Source organism: Cebidichthys violaceus, unplaced genomic scaffold, assembly GCF_023349555.1.
Source record: "Cebidichthys violaceus isolate CVI_PGR_0920_01 unplaced genomic scaffold, fCebVio1.0.p SCAF_8, whole genome shotgun sequence".
Taxonomy (NCBI): Eukaryota; Metazoa; Chordata; class Actinopteri; order Perciformes; family Stichaeidae; genus Cebidichthys; species Cebidichthys violaceus.
The window spans coordinates 16,852,579-16,879,130 of NW_027176964.1; the positions used below are offsets into that span (position 1 = coordinate 16,852,579).

The following is a 26,552-nucleotide window of genomic DNA, read 5'->3' on the forward strand; positions in this document are numbered from 1 at the left end:
AAAGGGAAGGGACGTATGAAATGAGCTCAAACGAATGCTTTTTCGCCTCATTTTAATGCTGATTGTAATCAGTGTTCATAAATAATAAACACCTTGTGGAAGAACACAACTTGTCAGGAGCGTTGGTGTGTTCCTTCCTGGGGATATCCATTGTAAATTCCCCAAAAATATCAATGGGATCAGACTAGATTAGACTACTTAATGACATTTAAATAGATTACTATTTAAACTATGTATTGTGGGCACTGGGTGACATTGTTCTTGTGTGTGTGTGTGTGTGTGTGTGTGTGTGTGTGTGTGTGTGTGTGTGTGTGTGTGTGTGTGTGTGTGTGTGTGTGTGTGTGTGTGTGTGTGCGTGCGTGCGTGCGTGCGTGCGCGTGTGGAGGAAACGCTTTGATTTGACGCATTAACGTAAGGGCTGTCAGTGCGAGTCGGGGGGGGGAGGTAAACAAGATGGCGACAACCTGAGTAGCAAGAGTAACACGAAGAGTCTGACATTTTACTTGATAGACCCAAGTGAAACATTTGCGTTAACCGGGGGCGGAGTAAAACCTGCAACGACTCGTATGGAGAAAGGTGAGACCCGGTGTCACGGTAGCTAACTAGTTAGCTTGTCAACTAGCTAGCTTGCTAGCAATTTACCTCTGAATCTGAATGCTAGACAACGCAACTCCGGTTAGCTCGCGTTAAGCGGGATGCATCGGGATCGGTTCTCCGGTAAAAGGGCTGTTTAGAGCTGATGTTGATTTTGCTGTACTGTGAGCGTAACGTTCATGCAAGTACACCCAGAGAACAATCCCCGTCTCCTACGATGCCGCTGCTCTAACGACAAAATGAGGTGAAGTTGGCTAACGCTAATCTTGGCAAAGTTGGCTATTGCTAGCTGGTGCTGCATAACCAGCAGGGTTAGCTACAGCTGTGTGACGACGTTTCGGTTTATCCTGCCCCAGTGGTCCGTCGTTAGTCCTCAGCATCCACGTTTAAATTAGTTGTGTCAGAGCAGACGTCAGAGTTAAAACCTGCGATGGTCGCCGAAGGTGTGTAACTCGATGAACAGCGTTGTGAGCGGACGTTGGTGAGCTATTCATTCAAGCAGCTACGTTAGCTTACCAGCTAGCTAACGGTTGACACATGAAACGATTCAATTGAGCCACTTCAGTGTCAATCGCGACTCACACACACAGGGTGCTGAATGTGTCCTCAACATAAATCACAATATTCTCGTTATTATATTTATATATTCGAACCTCAAAGCAGATCATCAACCCAATAAGGTTTGACCGGTCAACGTGTTGATGTCTGGACAGATTGTTTACCAAAGAGGGCTAACTCGGTTCAGCTATGTGTGCATGTTCAACAGTACAAATATTAACATGTCGACATTTTAAATGTCCTCTTGTTTTCAGGCACCAGGCAGTAGAAAGCGCGGTGGCATGGAGGACACCTGAGGACGGTTGGACACGTTGGACGGCTCGGTCGACCTCCAGGAGCCGGGGCTGACACTGTGCCGTTTGCCTGTAGATCTCAGCTTTGGATCGGGCCCAGCTGTACACACCTATGTATCCTGAGGACACCTGTGCTCTGAAGCATGGACCTTTGACAGAAATGCTGTGCCGCACGGCCTCCAAGCAGGACCGGTCGCCTCTACCTTAGGCTGTTACGTTCATAGTTAAGCGGAGAATAAGTAACGTTTTAGAATCACAATTTTTCAAATTTCTGCTCAACTGCACTTGTCACGAAATGCACAGTATAGTACACTAACTTGGCACTGGACACGTTTTTTGTTTTCACCTCCTTGAGAGAAAAGAGCCCTAATGTTTACAATTTGGGATTGATCTCCCACCAACCCCCTCAACTCTCAGGCGTGATTATTTTCTCTCCCGTGTTCAGTATTTTGGAAGTCGTCTGTATTCCGCCTCGTGGAATTAAAACACTCGGCTCAGTGCTTAAAGGCCACCAGTGGATTACTCCCCAGCGGCAATCGTAGCTATTTGTGAACAATTTTGCACAGGAGGCATAAGTTGGCAGTCATGAGTACCGGCGAGCTGCAGCATCTTGACTATCTCAATGAAAGTGAACTGATGGAAATGGATACGTTCATTCACCGCATTGACTCTACAGAGGTGATCTACCAGCCGAGGAGGAAGAGGGCGAAGCTGATTGGGAAGTACTTGATGGGCGATCTGCTGGGCGAGGGCTCTTACGGCAAAGTGAAAGAGATGCTGGACTCGGAGACGCTTTGTCGCAGGGCTGTCAAGATACTGAAGAAGAAGAAGCTGAGGAGGATTCCCAACGGAGAAGCCAATGTGAAAAAGTGAGTCTTTTCTTTGACCCTTTTTTTTTAATTACCATCTTTGCACTCTGACAATTTAAGTCATCGCACCAGTGTCACTAACGTAGGCGATGTGTCTCTTCAGCTAGAGACGGACAGTCATCAGTAGCTTTGACTCTACTGGAATTCTCGTTCTTAATGAGTTAAGTGATTTAAATCTCCGTACTGAAGGTGTAATGACTGGGTTTCATATGACTGTCCCACTTTATTAACCGTCGATCCCTGTGCACAGCTCTTAGTACCTCACTACCTTTATAAATACCAATATCATACCTTCTTAAATGGTATTTTACACTTCTTTTTTTTTAAGAATAGTTATATACAAAATGTCTTCTCTGGCTTCTTCTTTTTGAAGGTTTCATGTCTTTTTGCACGTGTGCTCAGATTCACCTGTTCCACACTTCTGTAACGATGAAAACAAAAAGCTCATTTAGCTTCATCAGACCAGTGATGGTCTAAAGTGTAAGATGTTTCAGTTTAAACGTACATCAGTCATAAGCTGCAAAAGTCAGCACTGTTGGAGTTCAGATGTCCACGGTGAAGGAGGGAATACCTCGTCTTCATGCGCTTCAGTAAACCGGTCAACCCGGTTGTAAACATTGCCTAGAAAAGAAACGTGGTTTGCTGCAACCGAGGTGAAGTAATAAGAAACGCTCGGTTAACACGGCGACACTTCTTCTACAAAAACAGCTGCAGCGTGTTGCTCTAACCAGATCTCTCTCAATAAGTTGCTTTGTCGGTGCAACCAAATATATGTTCTTATGAATCAATGCAACTCAAGAATCTAAAGGATTACAGAGAACAAACAGTCACTTGTTACCAATGAGAACGGTGATGTTTGTTGCCGGTGTGAAATGCATCACGATGCGTCACTTCATTGCTTTTATTATGTTGAGCACAACACGGTCACGCAGTTTTCTGTTCGTGGCGTCGCTGGAAATATAAATCAAATGAAAAATCTTCAATGGATTTTTCAACTTGTTCTGTTTGTTCCAGACTCTCGTCTGTCTTTATGCCTCTGTGCTTTGGCTGTGTGAGGAGTTTTAATCACACAGTAGTTCATTAAATATTGCTCCAGCTTTTGCGCTGCGGGCCTGTGCTAATTATAGAGGAAGCTTTAGAAAAGTGTCAAAATGAGAAAGAAGAGCTGCAAGATGGCCGCAGTCAAAGCGTCAGCAGAAGAATGACGACCGGCCCGTCGTACCGGCTCAGGGAGATCAACTCTGTAAGAGCTTCTAGTAGCAACTATAACTTCACCTTTAAGTTCTAAGATGAACAACTTCATGTTAATGTGCCACACTTCCTCCAGTTAGTTGGGACTGAAAGCAGCAGCTGCAGTTCTCCATCGGTGTCCAAACTGGATCCTTTCTCTCTCAAGCTCTGAGAGCGCCAGCAGCCCGGTGGACTTAAACCACTCTTCAGCTCACATTTTAAAGTGTGCGACGTGCACACGCGGGATTCAAGGTCGGAGGTTAAACGGATGAAATTCCCAAAATGCAAACCCCACTGATGTCTGTGTGAGATAGAGGAGAGCCAAAGCTACAGAGAAACGTGCTTAAAAACAACTCATACTAAGGTTCTGGAACTCCAAGACCAGGCCTCAGTCAGATCCCGAACTGTCATGTTCACATGTGTGAGATTAGAGAAAGATATGAAGACAAAGTAAACCCACTCCCACTTCCACCTTTTTATTCTTTGATCCTGAAGGGGTCCCACATATTTCTCACACCATAAACAATGTTCTTGTTTTTAAATTCCGTCTTCCGGCCCTCGTAGCTCCCGGGTCTCCCGTTCGGCCTCTGCTCAGCATTCCTGTCTGCTCAACACTTCCTGCTTTTTTTCTTTTTTTACAGGGTTGCCAACGGGAATGGGCACGCTCACACCGCCGTCGGTTGAGTAACGCCGCTCCTGTTTCTACGGCAACACCCCCCCCCCCCCCCCCCCCCTCAAAAAAAAAAAAAAAATGCCATGCCCTTCTTTGGAATGACAAGAGCGCGAATGCTAGACTCTGACTGTGGACCGGCGCACCGTGTAGATGCAGATGTCGATCCCTCGTTAATGTTCCCAGTGTGTGTGTGTGTGTGTGTGTGTGTGTGTGTGTGTCTATATATATATATATATATATATATATATATATATATATATATATATATATATATACATACACACACACATACACACATATCACTGAGTGCTGGAATCCTTTCAGCTCTGCAGGCCTTGAACACACGAGGTCCATCGGTGCACATCTGAGCTCAGAGACTGCAGCCGTCACTGTTTTCTGATTTGTTTAATGGAGACGAGTAGTGATGCAGAGGCAGCTCGGTGTGCTGCGTCTCAGGCTTACTGTCCAGCTGAACAGCAGCGACGATGTATTGCTTAAAAAGTGTGCTATTCATGCCGTACCAGGTTTTTAAAAAAAAAAAAAGTTTATTTCAGAGTCTCGCCCACGATGAGCGAGGAAGTATTTAGAGGCTCCCACGCCTTTCCATATTTTAATGGTCGGTCTGCTTTTAGGTGTGCGTGAGTCAGCTGTCTTCTTACCGGTGCAGCGATGCAGCAGCAGCTCGTGTGCGTCGACTATATGCCCAGAATATCCGTTTGTCAGGAGGACGACTGTAAAAGGCAGAGGACTGACTCAGCTCACACACTGCAGGGTGATGAGGGACAGAACGGCTTGTTGTGAAGAAGTGAAAAGAGATGAACAGATGATGCCTCAGCACTGTTGAGGCTTCATTTCTCCCTTCATGGCTTTGACTCACGTCTTTCCAGGAGGGAAGAGGAAAATGTCTTTACATAAGAATCAATTTTATCTTCTACAACTCTAAATATGGTCACAGAGACCCAAGACATGTTTTCTCTTTCATTGTTGTCAGTGACCGTTGATGTCTTATGGTTACATAATGGTTTGCACACACACACACACACACACACACACACACACACACAGAGAGGGATGATGAGACGGTAAAGACAGAACTCTGCCTCGAGCACATGGGACCATCATGATGTCAGACAAAGACAGCGACGCGGGGCGACCTCCTGCTCATCCAGCAGAGCTTCCTCATGTTGGATGAATCCGTGGCGGCGGCCCGGGTTTGATTCTGACCCGTTTTGATTCACTGCTGCTAATTAAAACGCACAACTGTCGTTAATTTGCGGTAATCTGAACAATGTACCAGTGAGACTGATTGAATCTAAATCTAATCACCAGATATCCGTCCCTGATTGTTACGCAGAGCTCTCCTCTGTGTGTGTGTGTGTGTGTGTGTGTGTGTGTGTGTGTGTGTGTGTGTGTGTGTGTGTGTGTGTGTGTGTGTGTGTGTGTGTGTGTGTGTGTGTGTGTGTGTGTGTGTGTGGTTTGTACTTTGTACTTTGAGATCTTCTCATCCACATTCAAATTCATTAGCGTCTCTCCTCACAGCTCTGGGATGAATGTCGAGTCTCCCGGCTGCGTTGGTGATTTAAACCTCGGGTTGTCTGTCTTTATGAGACCGCCGCTCCGCTCCGACAACATCACGTCTGACCCAATCAGTCCTGCAATTGTGTTTCCGACGAATCACCTTCCAGCAGAGTCTTGCGTTTCATTTTCCTGGATATACAAATTTAGTTTCTCGTTATTAAAATCACAAATTATTTTGAATTTCAAAACGGCAACTACTGATCCGAGTTGCCGTAAAATTCTCGTCTCTGCTCAATATTCCGTACACAGCTGGTCGGTGGGCTTCGGTATCGTAGCCCGGGTATCCGTGTCCGTATCGGGACAGGAGAAGTCAGACCGGTGCGTCCCTGATGAGTGTGGTTGTGCTGATGTGTGACACCTGTCGTATTAGATTATGTAACGCTTCCTGTACATTCCCTAATTGATCCTGTTTCTTTTGTATGTTTACAGGGAGATTCAGCTGCTAAGAAGACTCCAACACAAGAATGTGATTCAGTTGGTGGATGTGCTCTACAATGAAGAGAAGCAGAAGATATATCCTCACGTTGTGAATGAGTTGATTTTAGTTCCTGAGAGTTATTTCTATGCCTAAATATCTCCGTTTGTCGCCTATTGTCATAACGAGCTCATTATATTAAAGGATGTGTTCACTTGCTCTGGTAAATCTCCTTGACTCCTGACTCACGTATATGGTGATGGAGTATTGCGTTTGTGGGATGCAAGAAATGCTGGACAGCGTCCCAGAAAAAAGGTTTCCAGTGTTTCAAGCTCACGGGTGAGAGTCTGTTTTTCTCTCCCCCCTCTCTGCTCCCTTCTCTGCTCCCTTCTCTGCTCCCTCTCTGCTCCCCCTCGTCTCTTAGTCTCTCTGCTCCCTTCTCTGCTCCCTCTCTGCTCCCTTCTCTGCTCCCTCTCTGCTCCCCCTCGTCTCTTAGTCTCTCTGCTCCCTCTCTCCCCCTTCTCTGCTCCCTTCTCTGCTCCCCCTCGTCTCTTAGTCTCTCTGCTCCCTTCTCTGCTCCCTCTCTGCTCCCTTCTCTGCTCCCTCTCTGCTCCCCCTCGTCTCTTAGTCTCTCTGCTCCCTCTCTCCCCCTTCTCTGCTCCCTTCTCTGCTCCCCCTCGTCTCTTAGTCTCTCTGCTCCCTTCTCTGCTCCCTCTCTGCTCCCTTCTCTGCTCCCTCTCTCCCCCCTCTCTGCTCCCCCTCGCCCCTCGTCTCTTAGTCTCTCTGCTATATTTAGGACAGGCTTCTCTCTCTGCAGCCTTTGCTCCAGGCCTAAGTTTAGACCTGAGGCTGCTGGGCCTCTGCCGTTAAAATAACTGACAGTGGATTGTGTGAAAGCCGCTGACGCTAAAGTACAAAGTGATGAAGGTTCATATGACCACAGTGATACATTGTTTGATAATTGTTTTTTTAACAACTTGCAGTATGAAACGCTTCCAGTCTTTAAATTTAATCTGTCGACCCCTCTGTTTCTGTTTCTTTTTTCCAGGTACTTTTGCCAACTCTTAGATGGCCTCGAATATTTGCACAGCCAGGGAATAGTTCACAAAGACATTAAACCAGGAAATCTGCTGCTGACCACAGACGGAGCGCTTAAGATCTCCGACCTGGGAGTAGCGGAGGTGAGCTTCGCTGTGTTGTTTACCATCCAGGGGGAAGGATTGTTCCACCATAACTTACCAGATCAAGCATCTTGTAATTCCACATATTTTTAATTTCCACATATTCTATCTAATGGGTAATGATGCTGCCAGCTCCTATACACACAAGAGTACTGTGGACGGTGTGGACGGGGCGATTCGTCAACATAATCGTCCTCTCATGCAAAAGTGTCCCGCGGGACCACCGAGGATCCACCTCTGTGTCCATAACCGGGCGGTGTTGTCGCTGCCACGTTGAGAGGTCCAGAGTGACCGACTCCATCACAAACGTCTCAGTGACGTCCGTGTTTGATACAGTCTCAGTCTGGGTTTCACACCCGGTTCTGATGTAGACGGTGTTGCTTACGAAGGGTCATTCGGTTATTTCATAATTCACATTTAAACGTTCTCACTGATCTCATTCACTCTGTGTTCTTCAGGCCCTTCACCCGTTTGCGGAGGACGACACGTGTCGCACCAGTCAGGGCTCACCGGCCTTCCAGCCTCCAGAGATTGCAAATGGACTGGACACCTTTTCAGGGTTTAAAGTGGACATTTGGTCCGCTGGAGTAACACTGTGAGTCCTCAAAAGAATCATGGCGTTTTTTAAATCCCCAAATTATAGACGGAAGATCTGCTGGGTTGTCTTTTAATACGTGACAAAAGTCCTAGTCCTATGGATCTATCTATCAGATGTCGTGTGTGTGTGTGTGTGTGTGTGTGTGTGTGTGTGTGTGTGTGTGTGTGTGCGTGTGCGTGTGCGTGCGCGTGCGTGCGTGCGTGCGTGCTTCAGTGGTTCTTAGACTTTAGAGAACAGACAAAAATAACCAGACCGGTTCAGAATAGGACAAACAACAAGACTAGAACAGGTAGAATGAAATGTTCAATATGATGTGATGACTGAAGGAGGACAGTTGACCCAGGACTAGGACAAAGACTGACACGATTTAGAGAGAGCTTTTTGAAAAGTAATGACTAAAAGTTGATTTAAAAAACGGCCTAAAATTACTTTTCGTCGTCTAAACATTTCGGTTGTCTGTGACTGAAACTATAAAAGATAGAAATGACTGAAACTAATAAGCATTTTTTTTTGTCTTAAGAGCTAGACTAAATTTGAAATTTAAAATGGCGACTCTTAACGGCATCCGTTTATGAAAGTCTTACAGTGTTTTCTGACTCCTCCTCCTCCAGATACAACATCACAACGAGTCTGTATCCGTTTGAGGGAGACAACATCTATAAGCTATTTGAGAACATTGGAAAAGGAGACTTCACTATTCCCGAGGACTGTGGACCCCTCCTGTCGGACCTGCTGCAAGGTGAGCGCTCTAAAGAGACCGTTCCTTCTCACCAAGGGGAGAGCATTCATCCATGCAGTGTAGCCTTTTATTTTGTCACTGCAGTAGACGTAGCGCCCGTGCTTTGCTTTAACTACAGTTTTTTTTTCCCGATGTTTACAAAGTGCAGCTTTGTGCAGCATCGCGGGAAAAAGTGTCGATTGGAAGTGAAAAGCTTTGAGTTGTTCAGGTCTGTCCAGTAGGTGGTGCTGTGCCACTGAAAGTCTTCTCATGCATGCCGAGGCTTCCTCCAAAACTGTAGAAAACCCTCCAGCTGTTGACGTAGTTTCCATTGATCCGGAGCCAGCAGCGGAATACTAAACATGTCAGAGTCGGGCGCTGCTTTTCCCGACTGGAATGCTGCAATGCTTCTGCTCCCTTTGTACAAACAAAAGAGTCAAGTAGTGACATTTACAGTCGGCTGAATGGATGTAAATCCAAAAAGAATGTCGGGAAGATCATGTTCGCACCGACGGATGACGCTGGATGTCTGGTATTCCAGCTTTGATCCGTGACGTTGTCCTGTACTTGGTGTCACGTGGACGGATTTTGAACGGCGTCTTAACCGTGAACGGGAACAAATTAAGAACCGGCCACATTCTGGTGCCGTCATAACTCTGAGCGCCTGCATCTGCATCCCCCCCCCCCCACCCCCCCCCCATTTTGTGTGAGCGTGACGTCTGTGTGATGACGCAGCACCTGGGAGATAGTCGGTCCATAATTACACGGTCTAAAATAAGCCCGGTGCCACAAAAGGTGTCCTTCAGCAGGAGCAGCGCCGCTATCAGCGCTGAGCACGCCGGCCCCTCGCTGCTTCTGCTGCTGGCAGACGATCGCGGTATTAAGGCACCGCATCACCGCCGCCTTATCGCACCGACCCGCCGCTGCTCCCACAGATTCGGCCCCACGTTACGATAATTGAGGGACAAAGGTCTTCAGGACGTGGGTGCAGCGGTTCTGCTCCTCGTACTGACGTTTCCTTACCGTACCTCACCGAATGAGATTATTATAATTATTATTATTATGGGAGTTAATTAATGTTCCTTGAAGGAGCGTTCCGGCCATCCCACCCGGTTTCATGTTAAAACGCTGAGCAGAGCGATGACGCGAGAGGAGGGATCGTTGATTCGATTGACCTTTTTCTGATGTTTTCGTTTTCCAGGAATGCTGGAGTACGACCCCGCGAAGAGGTTTTCCATACAGAACATAAGGCAACACAAGTGAGTGATAAAGTATCTCGTGTAAAACACATAACAACAACAACAACAACAACAGTGTTTAGAAAGCGTAGCTGAAGTCGGATCCGTCTTTCACTCGTCCGTCTCCTCCCTGCCAGCTGGGTGCGTAAGAAACACCCTCCGTCTGAGCCCCCGGTGCCCATCCCCGCCAACGCAGAGAGCAGGGACCCCTGGAGGAGCATGACGGTGGTGCCCTACCTGGAGGATCTCCACGGCTACACCGAGGAGGACGATGACGAGCTGTACGACGGAGAGGATGAGATCATATACACTCAGGACTTCACAGTGCCGGGTAAGTGTGAGCTCTCGCCGTTGATATTTCTTGTTAATCATTGTGCTTTTACTGCTTGATTTAAATATATATATGTTGGGTTTTTACATTGCGTTGTGTTTTGGTTAGTCCTCTATTTTTTATGTTGAATCTTTCTTCTTAGAAATGTGTTGCACTGAACCACGCGGTTACAAGTTCAGACTCATCCACTTCTAACTTTAAACTGTGGCCTGTGACTCCAAGCCAACAAACAACATTCCTGACGCTCCTCAGTGTAAACGTGAAAGGCAGTACCAGGAGTCGTTCACGCCGCGCTTCCTCTGCTTTCACTCTGGTCTCGGGAGCCTTTCTGCTCGCGCTCTTTTTGTTTTGGTGGTTGAAGAACGATGGAACCGTTTGATGTCGTTTTAGTATTTATTATTTCTGTACTTGGACTGAGATGAACTTAAATGTCCTCTGTGGTACAGAAGACATATAATGTAGGCAAACACAGAACAACCGAGGCAAAATCAAAAGTTCATGATCAACATCTATCAATAGACGAGACGTATTTAGTTGCACATCCATGCTAGGTGTAGTTTTTCTTCCTGTATTTCTCATCCAGTAGATCCAGAGTCCTGTCTGCAAAAGGCGACATTTCATGTCAATTTTGTTTGTTTAATTTATTTTCATAACATTCTGTTTCCTTTTCATTAACTGTGTGTACAAGAGGTGAATAGATAACGACGGCGTCTTTTTATATTAGATTTAATTTGTCGTCCCCCCCCCCCCCTTCATCTTTTTATCTTTTCCTCCCAGAATGCAGAGCCTTTATCCGTTGCCAGGCAACAGTCGGTAATAATAAATGCAGTGGTCGTGTCGGGGATCTAGAAGTGGCGCTCCGCTTGGGGAAAAAAAAACAAAAAAAACACACAAGCAGAGCTGCACATTGTGAATGAAGCGAGCTAAAAATAGTCGGGTTGAAATGGTTTTGGTGTGGGAGCGTGAATGGGTTTCTCGAGGTTCACGCCCACACTGGGCTCAGCGCGGCGTCGGATGAATGAAGTAAAAGAGTCGTCGGTGAATGAAACGCCAGTGAGCCCTCGTGTTTCTCTTCAGCGGTAGCTACACCGCTGTCAGGTCACAGATTTACAAAATCAAAAATCGGTCGAAAAAACACTCAGGCCCACCTCTGCACATGAAGCTGAGAGATCACGTTGAGCTTTGGGCCTATTTTTCCACTCGGCTGATTTCCTGTTCCTGACGTTTTGCTGGTGCTGCTGACAAATGAGCTTTTTTAAACCAAAGTGTTCGCAGCAGCAGCTCTGTTGTAATTTCCCTCCTCGTCATCGCTCACACTTTTCCACACGTTTTACGTCACGCTGGCCGAGTGACGCGGCGGTCGAGACGTCGCTCGTTTGAAACTGTGATGGATTTGTTCTGTTTTTGTTTTTTCTTTTAGGACAAGTGGCCGAAGAAGATCTGGATCAGGGGCACGAAGACCACAGTCCAGCTCTGGCCAAGCCAGTTTGTGTGAACGGGACAGACGGCAGCAAGGCCAAAGCCGAACGCCGGTCCTCCTCTTCATCCAACCCCTCGCGTAAAGGAGTCTCCACAGCCAGCAAGATCCGCAAGCTCTCCACCTGCAAACAGCAATGACACCCCCCACCCCCACCCCCCCTCTTCCCTCGGCAACAACCCGCCTGGTGAGTGTGTAGACTCTGAACAAAGGACGCCTTCCATACAGTAGACAGAGGAGAAAGATTGAGATAAACGGCTGCAGAGCACAGATGAAAAGATGGAAGTGATGAGAAGACGTTCGTAGAGACGAGTATCTGTGTGTGTGTGTGTGTGTGTGTGTGTGTGTGTGTGAGTGAGTGAGTGTGAGAGTGAGTGAGTGTGTGAGAGTGTGAGTGTGTGTTGATATTCAGAGAGCAGTGCCTCTGACTCACCACCTCTCCCCAGGAGGGTTTCCTATACAGTCACGAAAACTAGATCTGGACCGGTCCGGTCTTGGGGGCGTCATTTTTCTGTTCTCCGTCAGGATTAATGTAGACGATAAGCTTCCAGGGGTTCGTCACACACACACACACACACACACACACACACACACACACACACACACACACACACACACACACACACACACACACACACACACACACACACCAGTTTAATAGGTCGATCTCCTCTCCTTCCAGTCACCACCCACGGCTTGCTCTTTCAGTCCGTAGTGCATCCAAACCCGCCGCAGTGTGAGGCTGTTGGTCATGAGTTCAGTGCAGAGAGGCTGTGTGTTCGTCTGTTCAGGCGATGACTCACCCCAGAGGAGAGGAAGCATCTCTTTCCATGTGAACAAAGTACATCCGTCACGTTAACGAACAAGATCGAGTCAGAATCAAAACCACACCAGACCAGTCTTTGTTTTATATATATATATATTCTGTCCTCTTCGTCTCTCAGGTTGGTCTGTCCCCGTCCTTCTGTGTCCCGGAGTCCTCGCAGTCGTGAAAGAAACCTGCTGACGTTAATGCCCCCACCCCCCCCATGCCTCCTCGGACCGCTGGCCTGCTGAGTCTTTAGAAGATGCGGTATGAGTGACGGGGAGGAGGAGGAGGAGGAGGAGGAGGAGGAGGAGGAGGAGGAGGAGGAGGAGGACAGCATGAAATGTTCTTTTTGCTCTGAGACTGAGGCACTGGCTGTGAAGATGTTTTCATATTTTGGCTCCTTTCAACTCTTTGTCATCTGCCATGTAGTCATCTCCCCTCTGCACCCTGTCGTCCTCTCAGGAGGGTCAAGTGTTAAACCAGACGTTACAAACACCATCACCCCTGTACCCCCCCCCATCCACCCACCCCACCCCCACCTTCTGTTTCTATTACTACTTTTGTTTTTACAGAACCCTAATGGCAGTTTTTAAAGACGCATTGTGAAGTGTAAAAAAAAATTAAAGAGGAAAAAAAAAAAAAAAAAAAAAAAGATAACAAAAGTTATGAATAATTCTATATTTAAATCTATAATGAGAATAATTATAATAGTACTCTACTACCACCAACATAAACTGCATGCTGTACAGAGCTGGGAAAAGGGAAAGTGCTGAAGACTGAAGCTTTGAGATCCACCGCTGACCTGTTGGGGATTTTTGATTTCCATTTAGGTTCTTTATTTTCTTTTTTCCAATGAATATTTTTTAATTATTATTTATATAAAATATGTCCCAAACAGGCTATTTTGTTGGATGATCCTTTTGTCCTTTTTTTAAATTTATTTTTTACCTTTTTATTATTTGATGGGAACACTGCTCTCGTCTTCCTCCGATGTCTTGTTTTGCAGTCGCCTGCGTTTCTTTATTGCGTCGGCTCCGTACGCAGCCGGACCCGCCGGCGGCCCCTCGCTGGGAATAGATCAGAGAGCAGGTGAGTCATTGCTCTGAGGGAGGGAGGGAGGGAGAGAGGGAGGGAGAGAGAGAGAGGGAGAGAGCGGCGCTTCCCACGTCAGCGAGGTCGACGCAGAGATTCTCCGTTCAACGAAACTCACTGAGGGAAGGATGGAGAGACGCCTCTCGTCTACAGGCTGGATAACATCCCAGCGCCATGATTTCACACACACTACATCAGCTCACCCGAAATATGTTGCAACAGCAGAAAACCACGGGTTGCACTTAGTCCGTTTTTTTTTTTGTTTTTATTCACAAAAATGTTCCGGTGCAAAAATGAACATGGGCCTCAGTTGGTCCCACGCGGGTCTGACATTTTTCTGCACCACTCATTTACAATAAAACAGACGGTTCAGTGATGGAGGACAAAGACGTGAGTTCTATAATCTACACGTATTCTACATCCAGCCCACGTCGGCGCTCCGCTCTGCTCGCGGTTTCCCAGGTGACGTCACACACACCTGACATGCAGCGATGTTCTGGTGTTGAAGAAATGCGGTTTGACACGAATGCTTAAGGAATCACTGTACGGCCGTAGTGACACACAAGAAGAGTGGAAAGAAAGCCGTTGAGTGCTGTGACTCTAACCCTGTGAACACGGAGGACATCTGCAAAGTATTACTTTTAAGGATTGGGCTGCAAGTATTTTAATGCCAACAAATAAACAAAACCAACAAGGTGTCAGTTTGTCTCTTAATACTTTGACTTTTAATAGTTTATGGACAACAACAGAGAGCTATAAACTAAATCATCGCATCATGAGTCCATTGTTAGTTTTTGGTCTTTTTGTGGGATTTGTTGACGATGAGAACAATACAGAATGTCACCAGACGTATGTGTTATCTAGTAGTACGGAGTGAGTTTGTCCCACTGCTATTCGGTTTCATCCTCCCCCCTTTTCACAGCCTCAGCTCTTTGTCACTGGACCATCTGTCTCAGAGGCTCCTGTGTCAGTCACTGAGTGTCGTCTGTCAGCCTCGCCCTCAACAGAGTCCCAGAACACGTCGCTCAAACCCGGATACCGCCTCTTTAATTATGATGAACAACGGGGACAAATGATTAACAAAAGAAATCCTATAAAAATATAAGAAATATGAGTATAAAACCGCTGTGTAGTCTGGGTATCCCGTCTTGTTTATTACCTCTGATATAGTTTATTCTCCAGATCTGCTGACATGGTGTAAATGAGAGGGTTCACCGTTCTTATCGCCAAATACACAAACCTCAAGCTCTCACGGAGACATCCGCCCTGGTGGTGATGGGAGACGAGAAGGACACTTGAGGACGTGGTTTTGAAATAGGGTGACGAGACGCTCCATCGTTATCTTTCCATCCCATCAAAGTGCTTTTTTGTTTTTAAAAGTCAAAACTGTACAGTATTCACACACACACACACACACACACACACACACGTTGTTTGGACATACAGTAGCATGCTGGAAATTCACAGTTAAGTCTGAAAATATTTAATTTTTTCTAAAGATGGGTCTATATTTTCAAAGCTATGTAACAAATGCATTTGATTTTGAGAATGGTTTACCAATAAAAAGGGGCATCACGTGTCACATGGCGTCACAGTGGAAATCAAGGTCTGAGTGGAGATGCAGGAAGAGAATGTTCCTCCGTCCTTTTAGGGTACATCTGTGTTTTGACGGCTATTTATCCAAATGTAAGGGACCAAGCATCTAACACATGACGACGCTTGAAGCGCTATGGACCCTTTTTGTTCAAGTCTGTCGCCTATAGATGATGGATGTGAGATAAAGGCGATGGAGAAGATGAGATTAACGGGTTACATGGGACTGAAGCCGGGTGAAGCCGCCCGTGACACGGTGAGCCCTCGCTCCGGTCCTCCCTGGCCGAGCTTCTCTGCGCTGCGCAGGCCGCCGTAGAGCCTGTCTTCAACCGACACGACCAGCTTGTCCGCCAGGCTGCTCTCTGGTAGAATCGCTTGGCTGCTGTTGTTGTTTCTGTTGTTGACTCTCGGATCCGTGCTGCTCGTCTGCGTAGCGGCCAAAGACCGGCCAGGCGTTCCCTGTTTCGTAGAGGCCCGGCAGCCGTCTCCGCCGGTCGACTCTGCACAACTCTCTGTTGCGTCGGTGCCTTCGGAGGTCGTGTCGGCCGCGGGTTCCTCGGCGCCTCCTTCACTCGATGGATCTTTGTCGTCTGTTGTGCTCTCTTTGGCGGCTTCCTCGCAGGCCGCGACCTCGCTGGCTTCCTCATCGGCAGCGCTCGCAATGCGCGAGAGTGTGCTGTGATACCTGGTGTCCAGAGGGTATCCGGCGCTGTCGCCTCTCCTCAGCGGCGTGAACCTCTGCCTCTCCAAAGATGGGGAGTACCTACCCCCGGCGCCCGACCCTGGGTCGCTGTATTGCTTGTGTCGCTGCCACTGCTTTCGGAGGTGAACTCTGGATCGGTGCCTGGAGCGCAGCGGCGAATCCTGCTGGTCGAAGCGCGGATCGTGACGGAGGAACTCGTTGAAGAGAGCGTCCGTCTTCTCGTCGATGCTGTAGTCGCGGCGGCGGAGACGGGGTTTGTGGGGAGCAGAGGGCTGTGGGGTCGGTTTAATCAGTGGAGACATTGACTGTGGTTTTGATTCTGGAGGTTGCATGGATTTCAGAAGCTGATGTGGTTCTTGAAGGGTAAGAGACTGGCTGCCAGTGTGAGATCTCTCCTTTGGTTTCTCCTCTGTGCCGTCTGCCATCTCGTCCTCCAGCTCCTCCTGAAACAGCTTGGCCTCGAAGCTCTCGCACACTGAACCTTTTCTCCCAGAGCTGGTGAAGAACAGCCGTCTCTCGGACGCCGTCTTCCCTCTCGGAGCTCCAGGAGTCCCAAAAAGCCTCATTTCCTCAGGTGCCCTGGACGGTGCTTCAATGGAGGCGTAGCCGCTGTCCATCTGGAGGAGTTTACGGTTCCCTGCCTCCCCCTCTCCCCCGGCTCCACTTCCCACCTCATTGTCCCCACCTGACGCCCCTCTGATTCCTCCCTCCAACATCTCCCCCTCGCCTTCTCCTTCAGGCTCATCGTCCAGGTCTTGGGACAAGCAGCTGTCCAGGGCGGAGCGGGCTCCTGCGCCGCCGTGGGACGAGACGCTGTCGGCATCGCTGCGGATGGACTCCCGATCTGTGCTGCTCTGGTCTGAGGAGGCGTATTGCTCTAGAGAGGCTCGCAAGCTCCAAATGTCTCTGTACAGGGAGGGAGGAGCCTCGGAGCTCTCCTGGCGAGTCATGAAGGAAAGGGATGATCCCGAGCCGGCCCTGAGTCTGGCCTCAGCTCCCAACACCAGCTCATCTCCTTCGTCTGCCTCACTCGTCTTCCTCACGTCCGACGTCTCTGTGTCTTTAGTTGTATTTAACATGTCTCCGAAGCTTTCCTGCACAGCAGTTCCTTGTCGTACCGCAAACAAGTCGTCGTCATCTACCGCCTCTAGCTCGACTCCCGCCGCTTCCGTTCTTGCACCCGCATCGAACTTTGTTTCTTTTTCCCCTCCCGTCCCATTGGCTGTTGCCTCCTCTTGCCTCTGGGCGCACCAATCAGTTGTCGGCGAACAGAGATCCTCTCCTCTGGGGCCGCCGCTACCGCCCAACTCCACCATGGCCTCTAGTTTTAACCTGCAGAGATGGGAAAAAAGGGTTAATCGTTCTTTCTGGGAATTTCATCGTGCAAGTCGTGGGATTTTGGAAAGGGCTGAACCTGCTGAGGAAGATTGAGGATGCGAGTGCAGCGTCCGGTTGAGAAAGAGACTCCGCAGAGAGGGACTGGAGGCCGCTGGTCTGGACAGGGGACTGTGGGAACGACTCAATGACCTCATCTTGGAGGGACAAAGAGTCGTCATCGGTGTGATCAGTGGTTTCACTTGCTGCTCTCTGTCTCTGGAAGGGCCGTCTCTTGGGGGATCCTAGTAGAAATACACATGAAAAGAAAGAATGTCTACTTGATGTTTTTCACTTTTTATATATGTGTTTTTGTTTGCCTTTTTACATCATCCACTAATCTAAGCTTATCATCTCTTTATGACATTTATCCAAACCTTTGGCATCCAGGCTGGCGGCCCGGTGACTGCTGTCAAACTTCCACTTCCTGAAGTAAGGCCCCGCCCCCTCCAGACTGGCATGACGCCGCAGTTTAGAGAAGAAATGTAGAACCGAAGTCTGGCCCGGAGCTCGAGTCGACTCTCCTCTCGTCCCCCTTTCGCTCTCAGCCTGTCCCCTGTCCCCGACGGCCTCCATCTGACAGAAGAGACGGGAGGGAGGCGATGAGACATTAAGGAGGGTTTGTTCTTTTCATCCAAGCAGGAACTTAAAAACATGCACAAAGAAAGCTTTAGATCTTTTCTTAAAGGCATTCCTGAAGGTCTGACCCTGAAAGTCTGACCCTGAAATGTTGACATTTCACTGACTGAAGGATAAAAACCCAGAGCGTATCATCCCATGATGGAGAAGTGATGAAACGAGACTAAGAGTGTGCAGCGGTGTGAGGTTGTACTTAAAGGCACAGCACTATTACTACTCACTGTCTGGGACCATGACTGCTGTGCTTTCATGGCTGACGAAGCCTGTCTGGGGCCCTGGTCCAGGATGGTGGAGTGGTGCGGGTCTCCAGGCAGACCTCTGCTGAGGCTCAGTCCCACCCAGTCAGGGACTCTTCTCTCAGTGGGCTGGAGAGAGAAATCGACCGAAATGAGGAAACAAACCGCATTTGGTGACGGTAGTGAGATGAATAATGGCAGCCAGTGAAAAGCTACCCGGTAGATGGCGAGGGGCAGTTTGGGAGCCGCGGCCTCGTTGATGTCGACGGTGCTGCTCTCTGTCGAGTCACACTCCATGATGGTGAGGATCTTCAGGTCACACGGGGCTGGAGGCAGGTGAAGGTGGGTCAGCCGGGCCTTTTTCAGGTGGTGGAAGTCTCCTTCAGTCAGAGTGTACCTGAGAGAGAGAGAGAGAGAGAGAGAGAGAGAGAGAGAGAGAGAGAGAGAGAGAGAGAGAGAGAGAGAGAGAGAGAGAGAGAGGACCAATCATTTTAATCCGATTCCACCGACAGCTCATCCAAATAATGACAGTGTTTAACTGTACCTGCGTCCTTTGTCCTGGGTCGTCTTCTCCTGTTCATAAAGTGCAGATTCGTTAAATGAGACTCTGCGGCCGGTAGACCCGGTGGAGACAAATCGCTCCGACTCTCCATCGTGACAGCTGGCAGCCGAGAGAGCGTCCGATTCATCCAGGTGAATGGTGATCTCTGAGCGACCAAGAGGGGCAAAGAAGCGACGTGAGTGACGACGGCGGACCAGAAGAGATGCGTGTGTGAACCTTGAAGAAAGTGCACAGCGCTCACCTTGGGTGGGCTGAGAATCCTCAGCATAAGTGGTGTTTGTCTTCTCTGGGTCATCACTCGCTCTGACGGGAGGAAAAGAGTTTTACTCTTTCAGATTCAACGCGGCTTTAATCCGCCGCTGTTCCGGTCAACGTCGCCTCCTGTAACGCCTACGCGTTTTTTTGCAGACAGAACCGGGCCTGCCCAGGTCCCACACAGTGTGTGTGTGTGTGTGTGTGTGTGTGTGTGTGTGTGTGTGTGTGTGTGTCACACACCCACCTGGAGTAGCGTCGTCCACCCATGCAGCAGCGGTGACAGAAGAGGAGCAGCAGGGAGAGCAGGACCAGCGTCCCGCCGGCAAAAACACTCAGAAGCACCAACAGCAGCACATAGTTCTCCACCTGGCCCGCCGCCACGGGCACATCCTGATCCACAGAGGGAAGAGGAGAGAGGTTAGGTACGTTTAGTCTACGCAGTGGTTGAAATATTAAAGAAAAACAGGTAATAATTCTCTTTCAGAATATAAATATTTCATCCTATATCTCCCCTTGGATCAAAAGAAAACAAGAGAAGATAATGTCCTGAAATTGGAATTTTTCATTTTCCTTAAAAGTTAAAAATAGACCTTTTCTTGCCATATAAAAATCAGATATTGACAGAAGATATAAAGTGGCATTAAACCAGTATCATACTGTTGAGAGCTCCCTGGTTGTTGTTGTCCTGCTGGGGCGGTAATTGATTCTTCTCCCTTTTGAGCTTCACAGCAATGAGGAATCTCTGTGTCGCATTACGCTGCCAGCAAATCCTCGTAATATTTAATAAGGAGAGAATTAACACCGAGAGACTTTCTTGAGTCCCTGCCTCCTCACAGTGATTCTTATCCCCACACACACACACACACACACACACACACACACACACACACACACACACACACACACACACACACACACACACACACACACACAATACTGCTTTAGTCCCTCTGATTAATACTCTCAGTCTTGGCTGAGTGAGCTCGGGGATGCTAATCGAAACGTCAGCGAGACCCTTAATTCAATCTCGCGGCTTTTCTCGATGAGGGGGAAATGAGGCCTCCGCAGGCTAAAAATGGAAATCGGAGGAGGTTTTGCAGACGCACATGAGCGATCCCCCACACCACACTCTCCTGGCTCTTCTTCCGATGTCAGTTTCACAAGAGAGAGAGAGAGAGAGAGAGAGAGGATAAATAATTGGGCTCTTCTCACCGTCGCAAAAGGGAATATTCATCTCACCATTTAGCGTTGCGTAATGTATGAAAAACATGTTGACGGTTGACAGAGATTTAAAGAACACTGAGAAGTGGAGGAGCTCCTCACTGAGCACGGGAAGACCTTCAGAGGATGATGACGATGATGACGATGATGATGCTGCTGCTGGCCTTAGCGAGAGCAGCGTCACGGTCGTTAACGGTCATTTGAAAGTTGTGCTCCTTATACACCTGTAGAGTGAAACATTCCTGCATGTTTTTCATTATAAGGTCATATTACACACGGACTCCTAAAACTCTCAGTATAGCTCTACGTCATTCCTCAAACCTGTTTCTACAGTTTCTGCTACAGAGACACTTTAAACTAGATCCTTTTACAAGGAGTTAAAAAGCAGGATTCATGTTTGCATTAAAAAAAGAATCTGTGTGTGTGTGTGTGTGTGTGTGTGTGTGTGTGTGTGTGTGTGTGTGTGTGTGTGTGTGTGTGCTTCCGTGAGACAAAGCATGAATCAAACTGTGTCGACCACAACCGCAGGCTCAACCCAACAGCGATCAGGTCTCAACATGGAGGAGGGACTCTCCTCTTATTCAACCAGACATGGTTGTGACGATCGTGTGCGTTGGAGCAAATGCAAATACCCTCTTTTTCATTCAACCTCAAAGCTGCTTCAGGCCTGAACGTGTCAAAGTAAGTCCCATGTCACACACACACACACACACACACACACACACACACACACACACACACACACACACACACACACACACACACACACAAAGAGTATATTTTCACATGCATTAGATTCTATAGTGGCCTACATTCTGCTGAAGCCTATGGGGAGATACAGTATAATGTGTTTGAAGCCGTATGTGTGTGTAGGTAACATACACACCTTGACACACACACACACACACACACACACACACACACAGGGCTTGTCAGAGCATCTGTAGCTTAATTAAATCTGCTGTTTTCACAAGCTCAGCCAAACAGGAAGAACAACACGATCAATCAGCCGGAGCAGCGACGCCTCCCGCCGGTCTTTAGGCCATGCTTCTAACACACACACACTCTCTCTCTCTCTCTCTCTCTCTCTCTCTCTCTCTCTCTCTCTCTCTCTCTCTCTCTCTCTCTCGGGAAGCTGCAGTCCATCCTCCCTCCGCACAGACAGCTTTAACTGTCCGATAATCACCTCTGCTGGCTCAGATATCCTCCCCGGGCCTTTGGGGGCTATATGGCGCACAAATCCGGCATCAAACTAACGCCCCGTTTTTTTGAGTCAAATCCCCTTTTGATCGAGCTTCCCTCCACTACAGGTCCTGCTGGGATGTAATACCTGTTGCTGGGACCGTGTGGCCTTAACCTACACATATGTGTTGCTGCTTTTGGCTGCGGTCCAGTTCGATCTATCAAGTGTCGTGGGAGAGTTGTCGCAGACACCAGGTGAGGTGAAGGCGTGCAGCGTTTAAGTGTCAGTGGACACAGAGTGTGGGGGGGCGGACGTAGCGGTACTCACGGTGGAGTGCTCAGTCAGACTCGTCAGAACGGGCGAATCATTGCTCATGGTCCAGGTCAGCGTGCGTGAACCCTGCAGAGGATGGAGACAGCGACGTCAGACCTCCACAACAAAGACCAACAGTGACATGATCCTACTACATCTCATGCATATGTTACAGACCTCCATTGTTTTAAAAAATAAAGAACACATCAATGAGCTGTAGCTTATTCTGAGTGACGTCCTGCTGCCGTGAACAAGCACCAGATGTGTATTAATCCATAAGTTTGCATTGATTTATCTCCTAATGATTGGCGTTGTGTGAATCACTCTGAACCGAATGACTGGGCATGTTGTCACATGGCATCACATGTCGTACACACAGGTGGGCTCAAACAATCTCACGAACAAGAACAATTGTTCTCACACTTCTCTATCTTTTTGTGCTGATTATTAACTCCTGACTGCAGCCTTGACTGGGGCCATGATTGCTATTTAGACAGGAAGAGACCTTTGGAAGCTCCTTTTACACAGCGACCAAAACCGGGGAATTAAAACCTCCAGGTTCTTCATGTGACGTCATCATTGGGCCCAAAAATACTTTCCCCCCCATAGACTTACATTGAGAGAGAGAGAGAGAGAGAGAGAGAGAGAGAGAGAGAGAGAGAGAGAGAGACATCTGTTACTCAGTGTAACTAATGCACTAATAGCCAAATCCAGAGTTATTTCCTTCCTCCGTTCATGTGAAGGAGCCGGAGAACGAAGCTGAAAACATGACACTGTTTTTGCAGACTGTACAGTACCTTCACCTCATGACTAGTAAGCTGCTCCTCTTGTTTTAAACTGCTGTGACGCCCCATTTAACATTGAGCACTGTGCATTAAATGTGTCTAAAGAGCCACTGACTTCTCCTGGAGAGGGATTATCACACACACACACACACACACAAACAACATCACACAATAACCAAGAGTCTCTCATCTCAGTCATTAGACCACAGTCTGTAACATGAGACGGAGACAGACACACACATGCTATGTTACACACAGTGCAGCTCGTGTAACATCAGTCCCACGGCTGCATTCCTTTCACATGCTGATAACACCGACGCACATTCCCTCTCCATGTGACAGTCATATTATTCTGTAATATGCTGTCTCATACCAGCAGCTCAAGGTAACACTGATGAGGACAAAGCTCTGAAGAGCAAGAGCACACCGACAATAGAGAACCACACACACACACACACACACACACACACACACACAGAGACACACACACACACACACACACACACACACACACACACACACACACACACAGTGACACACACACACACACACACAGTGACACAGACCATGTCGACGTTTGGTAACGCTTCACATTTACTGTACGGTTTACACTGGTTAACACTGGTTTAGCAGATATGGTCGTGTTTAAATGTTCACAGCAGAAGCCCATTTCAATCATTGAATTATATTACTGTTACAGAAATCAACCAGCAGTCAATTCTACTCAGCTATAGCGGTTTCCTTTATGCATTTATGGCATGAAATATGTAGTATATATATATATATATATATATATATATATATATATATATATATATATATATATATATATATATATATATATATTATACTAAACTTGATGACATGACAGAGTCATGCTGTGAAGCCAAACTGTGTTCAATCCCACATATCCCATTATATTTTAAATTATGATTGAGGTCCCAGTGTTCCCAAAAAAATACCAAATACATCAGGCAGATACAATAATACACAACAGATGAATAGTTTTTTTTAAATGAACTCTTGAATATTTCACTCAGTGTAACCATCATATAGCTGCATATGAGTCAGACAGTGTGGAATGAGATGATTTAGGGCTGTGAAATAAAAGGAAAATAATTTATAATGTATTTATTCTTGTTTGTTTGTCACAATATTATTATGATTATAATTAAAATGTGTTTATATATATTATTTAATATTTGTTTCATTGTATTAAGTATTCATTGATTCATAATAACTTTTTCCTATTAGTCTACTTTTGACTTAAAGTGTTTGAAAATGTTATTATCGTTATTTATTATTATTTGTATTATTATATTTTTATATATTATTATTATTATTATTATCTAAGGAGTAACCAGAATCAAATTGAAAACACCGACTCGTGGAGAAAAAAATAAATCCAAAGTGTGTGCGCGCGTGTGTGTGTCCGCGTTTGTGTGTGTGTGTGTGTGTGTGTGTGTGTGTGTGTGTGTGTGTGTGTGTGTGTGTGTATGCGCCCGCGTGAGCGTTAGTGTTCGAGGGTGTCATGACATGTTCATCCTCACATCGTCTCTCGCTTTAAACCAGACAGACAGATGGACGATGCGGCTCAGACAGACGGAGATTCACATACTTCCATTGCATTAGCAGATTGTAATGATGTGTGTGGTGTTTACACCATCAGTAGTGGGCTGAAGGGAGGAGGAGGAGGAGGAGGAGGAGGAGGAGGAGGAGGAGGAGGGAGGGAGGGAAAGGGGTCACTGCATATCACCCTGACGTGTGACTGGATGACGAAAGTCTCCAGATGTGTTGTATCTTACGGTCTATGCAGGCGGTGTTGAAGCAGCTCCCCTCCGCTCCGCAGACTGACTACAGCGACCCGCTGCAGCCGGCGGCGCTCAGCAGCAGCAGCCTCAGCAGCAGCAGCAGCAGCATCTTCCGTTCTCCTCCGAAAACCCGCCGATCGGGGCTGTCCCGCATCTCTGCGTCGTCTGCTCTGAACCTGCGGGGAATAAATCAGAGATCAGTCGGAACCCCGCGCTCCCCGCGCTCCCCGCGCGTCAAACACCTCTCACTGAAAACACTCGGACCCAGCTACTTAGAACCGGCCGCTGTCACCTATCACACATCTTACAGCATGAAATAGTAGCACATTACACCGCGAGTGCGTCTGTGGGTCCACGAACCGGTTCCCGGTTGTGAGTGGGACGTGGGTCGGACTCACCGGGCTGTAGACTCCGTTTGAAGCGGCGGTCCACAGGCAGCCTGCCCTGTCTGCATACTTTAATTTGGGCTTCAAATGAAGACTGTAGTTATGAATGAAACCACACGCGTTTGGACACACCCACCGCCCGCTCCCTACTCACCACGTGACCAGCTCTGACGGTGGTGGTGGTGGTGGTGATGGTGGTGACGATGTGAGATGGAGGAGAGAACCTCATTCACAGCAGTTGCTCATGAATGGCAGCTGCTGTGAGAGCTATTCATTGGTTGGCTATCGGCTTTTTTTTTATTTATTTGTGTTGCTATCGATAAGACATGATTCATACGTTAATATGAATCATGATTCATGCGTTAATATGTTTCATGCGCTGTGTTTGAGTCTGTTTCTTTGTTTGCGCGACACATTGCAGAGAGGTTGGGTGTTTGTGGACGTCTTTGTAATCTCACGTCTCACCACCGGGCGGCAGTGTTGCACTGTTGTTTTCGGGTTGAACGCACCATTTCCACGGTGAAATGCCTTGGTGTGTTTTATTTTCTTAAAATAAGGTTCTCACGTCCTAATACATGCACAAATAAAATAAACTGTTACTTTAAGATGAATGTTTTTCAAACCCTGTAGTGGAGCTGATTGTCTGAACATATAGAATGATGCTAATATAATGTAATGCTCCTGCATCTGGGCACAGGTTTAGGCCTCAGCAGGTCTACTCTGCAGCTGAGTGGTAACACAACGCTGGAGGACGATGTCTGAGTTAGCTGGAACTCAGTTCATGTTTCTGCACAAAGATTTTCCCAAAAGAAGTAGAGCAGCTGCTTGAGTGACAGAAATGAAGGCTGACTACTTTGATTCCACCGAGGGAATCGGTTCAGGGCCAACGAGATGACCTGCATGTGTTGACTCACTGGAGTTAACCCACAGAGGGAAGTCTGTCGGGGGGGGGGGGGGGGGGGGGGGGGGGGTCACATTTTTGGGACAAAGGAGGAAGAGATGCTGCATTCAGGAATGTGACCATGTGTCCTAGTATGCACACTTGAATGGCCTCTCGTGTCTCCTCGGGTTACAAAGCTCACATTTTTGGTATATTTTTGGTACATTTTTGGTACATTTTGAAAGCTCCTGCGGTCTCTTTTCCGCACGCTGAACTCGGCCTACTTTCCTCTTCCCTCATCTGAGGCATAAACACGGCAGATGTTTTCAAGGACTTGGGACTTGTTCACGCACTTTAGAAGAAGAAGAAGAACATGTTGCCGCTGTGGACCCAGTCCCTGAGAACATCTGTCACTGATAGACCTCTACATGTAATTAATACATTATGAATATTTATTATTAGAGGTGTAAGAATACACAACATAGGGTTTCTGGTCCATACACTTACACCAATAGAAATAAGCATTAGATGAATAAATCACTTGTGTTTGAGGACTGTTGTGCGTCACATGATGGCTGAGGTAAAGACAATGACTACAACATTTCATTTGAAGCAATACATTCAGAATCATAATCATATAAACAAGTGCTCTCCTCTATCTGTGAAGCCATTTGATGATCGTCTCAGTCGATCACTGATATCTGTTGTCGAAATATCCAGGAGTGATTTCAGACACATGTTTCTATCTCTGAAATTCCGTCTGGGAAATGATGCGTGTAGGGGCCGTGTGTGTGTGTATGTATGTGTGTGTGTGTGTGTGTGTGTGTGTGTGTGTGTGTGTGTGTGTGTGTGTGTGCGCGCGCGTGTGTGCGCGCGCGCGTGTGTGCGCGTGTGTGTGCGTGCGTGTGCGCGCCGGTCGGTTGACGTCACAGCGGCGTCTGTGCATGCTCTGGAGAGCA

At 47.5% G+C, this 26,552-nt stretch overlaps 2 protein-coding genes across 6 annotated transcripts; one reads left to right on the plus strand and one right to left on the minus strand.

The window, feature by feature from the left end:
- The first annotated feature begins 439 nt into the window (after positions 1-439).
- Positions 440-13,223, plus strand: stk11 (serine/threonine kinase 11). Its single transcript, XM_068701977.1, has 11 exons — positions 440-576; positions 1,407-2,314; positions 6,225-6,308; positions 6,460-6,549; positions 7,259-7,391; positions 7,850-7,986; positions 8,601-8,728; positions 9,909-9,966; positions 10,083-10,276; positions 11,697-11,940; positions 12,698-13,223. The coding sequence occupies exons 2-10, from the start codon at positions 2,031-2,033 to the stop codon at positions 11,891-11,893; spliced, it is 1,305 nt and encodes a 434-aa protein (XP_068558078.1). The 5' UTR covers positions 440-576; positions 1,407-2,030; the 3' UTR covers positions 11,894-11,940; positions 12,698-13,223.
- A 676-nt stretch (positions 13,224-13,899) lies between these two features.
- LOC137866219 (voltage-dependent calcium channel beta subunit-associated regulatory protein) lies at positions 13,900-24,883 on the minus strand. 5 transcript variants are annotated; one of them, XM_068701974.1, is made up of 11 exons: positions 24,868-24,883; positions 24,322-24,503; positions 21,747-21,818; positions 19,260-19,405; positions 19,002-19,063; positions 18,743-18,905; positions 18,415-18,595; positions 18,184-18,327; positions 17,701-17,899; positions 17,364-17,568; positions 13,900-17,281 (listed from the first exon to the last, which is right to left on the minus strand). In XM_068701974.1, the coding sequence occupies exons 3-11, from the start codon at positions 21,792-21,794 to the stop codon at positions 15,463-15,465; spliced, it is 2,967 nt and encodes a 988-aa protein (XP_068558075.1). In that variant the 5' UTR covers positions 21,795-21,818; positions 24,322-24,503; positions 24,868-24,883; the 3' UTR covers positions 13,900-15,462. The 5 variants fall into 5 exon arrangements, with proteins under 5 accessions (XP_068558075.1, XP_068558072.1, XP_068558076.1 ...); XM_068701971.1 differs by lacking the exon at positions 24,868-24,883 and adding an exon at positions 24,726-24,812; XM_068701975.1 differs by lacking the exon at positions 24,868-24,883 and adding an exon at positions 24,726-24,812 and having other exon boundaries at positions 19,673-21,818.
- Between the last annotated feature and the right edge of the window lie 1,669 nt (positions 24,884-26,552).

Bases quoted from the DNA above. Each gene is read 5' to 3' on its own strand.
- stk11 (XM_068701977.1), top strand. From the start codon at position 2,031: ATGAGTACCGGCGAGCTGCAGCATCTTGACTATCTCAATGAAAGTGAA. The intron at 2,315-6,224 runs GTGAGTCTTTTC...GTATGTTTACAG, and splicing joins GGAGAAGCCAATGTGAAAAA to GGAGATTCAGCTGCTAAGAA. The intron at 9,967-10,082 runs GTGAGTGATAAA...CCTCCCTGCCAG, and splicing joins CAGAACATAAGGCAACACAA to CTGGGTGCGTAAGAAACACC.
- LOC137866219 (XM_068701974.1), bottom strand. From the start codon at position 21,794: ATGAGCAATGATTCGCCCGTTCTGACGAGTCTGACTGAGCACTCCACC. The intron at 19,064-19,259 runs GTGGGTGTGTGA...TCCTCCCGTCAG, and splicing joins GGTGGACGACGCTACTCCAG to AGCGAGTGATGACCCAGAGA. The intron at 18,328-18,414 runs GTAGCTTTTCAC...TTCTCTCTCCAG, and splicing joins TGCCCCTCGCCATCTACCGG to CCCACTGAGAGAAGAGTCCC.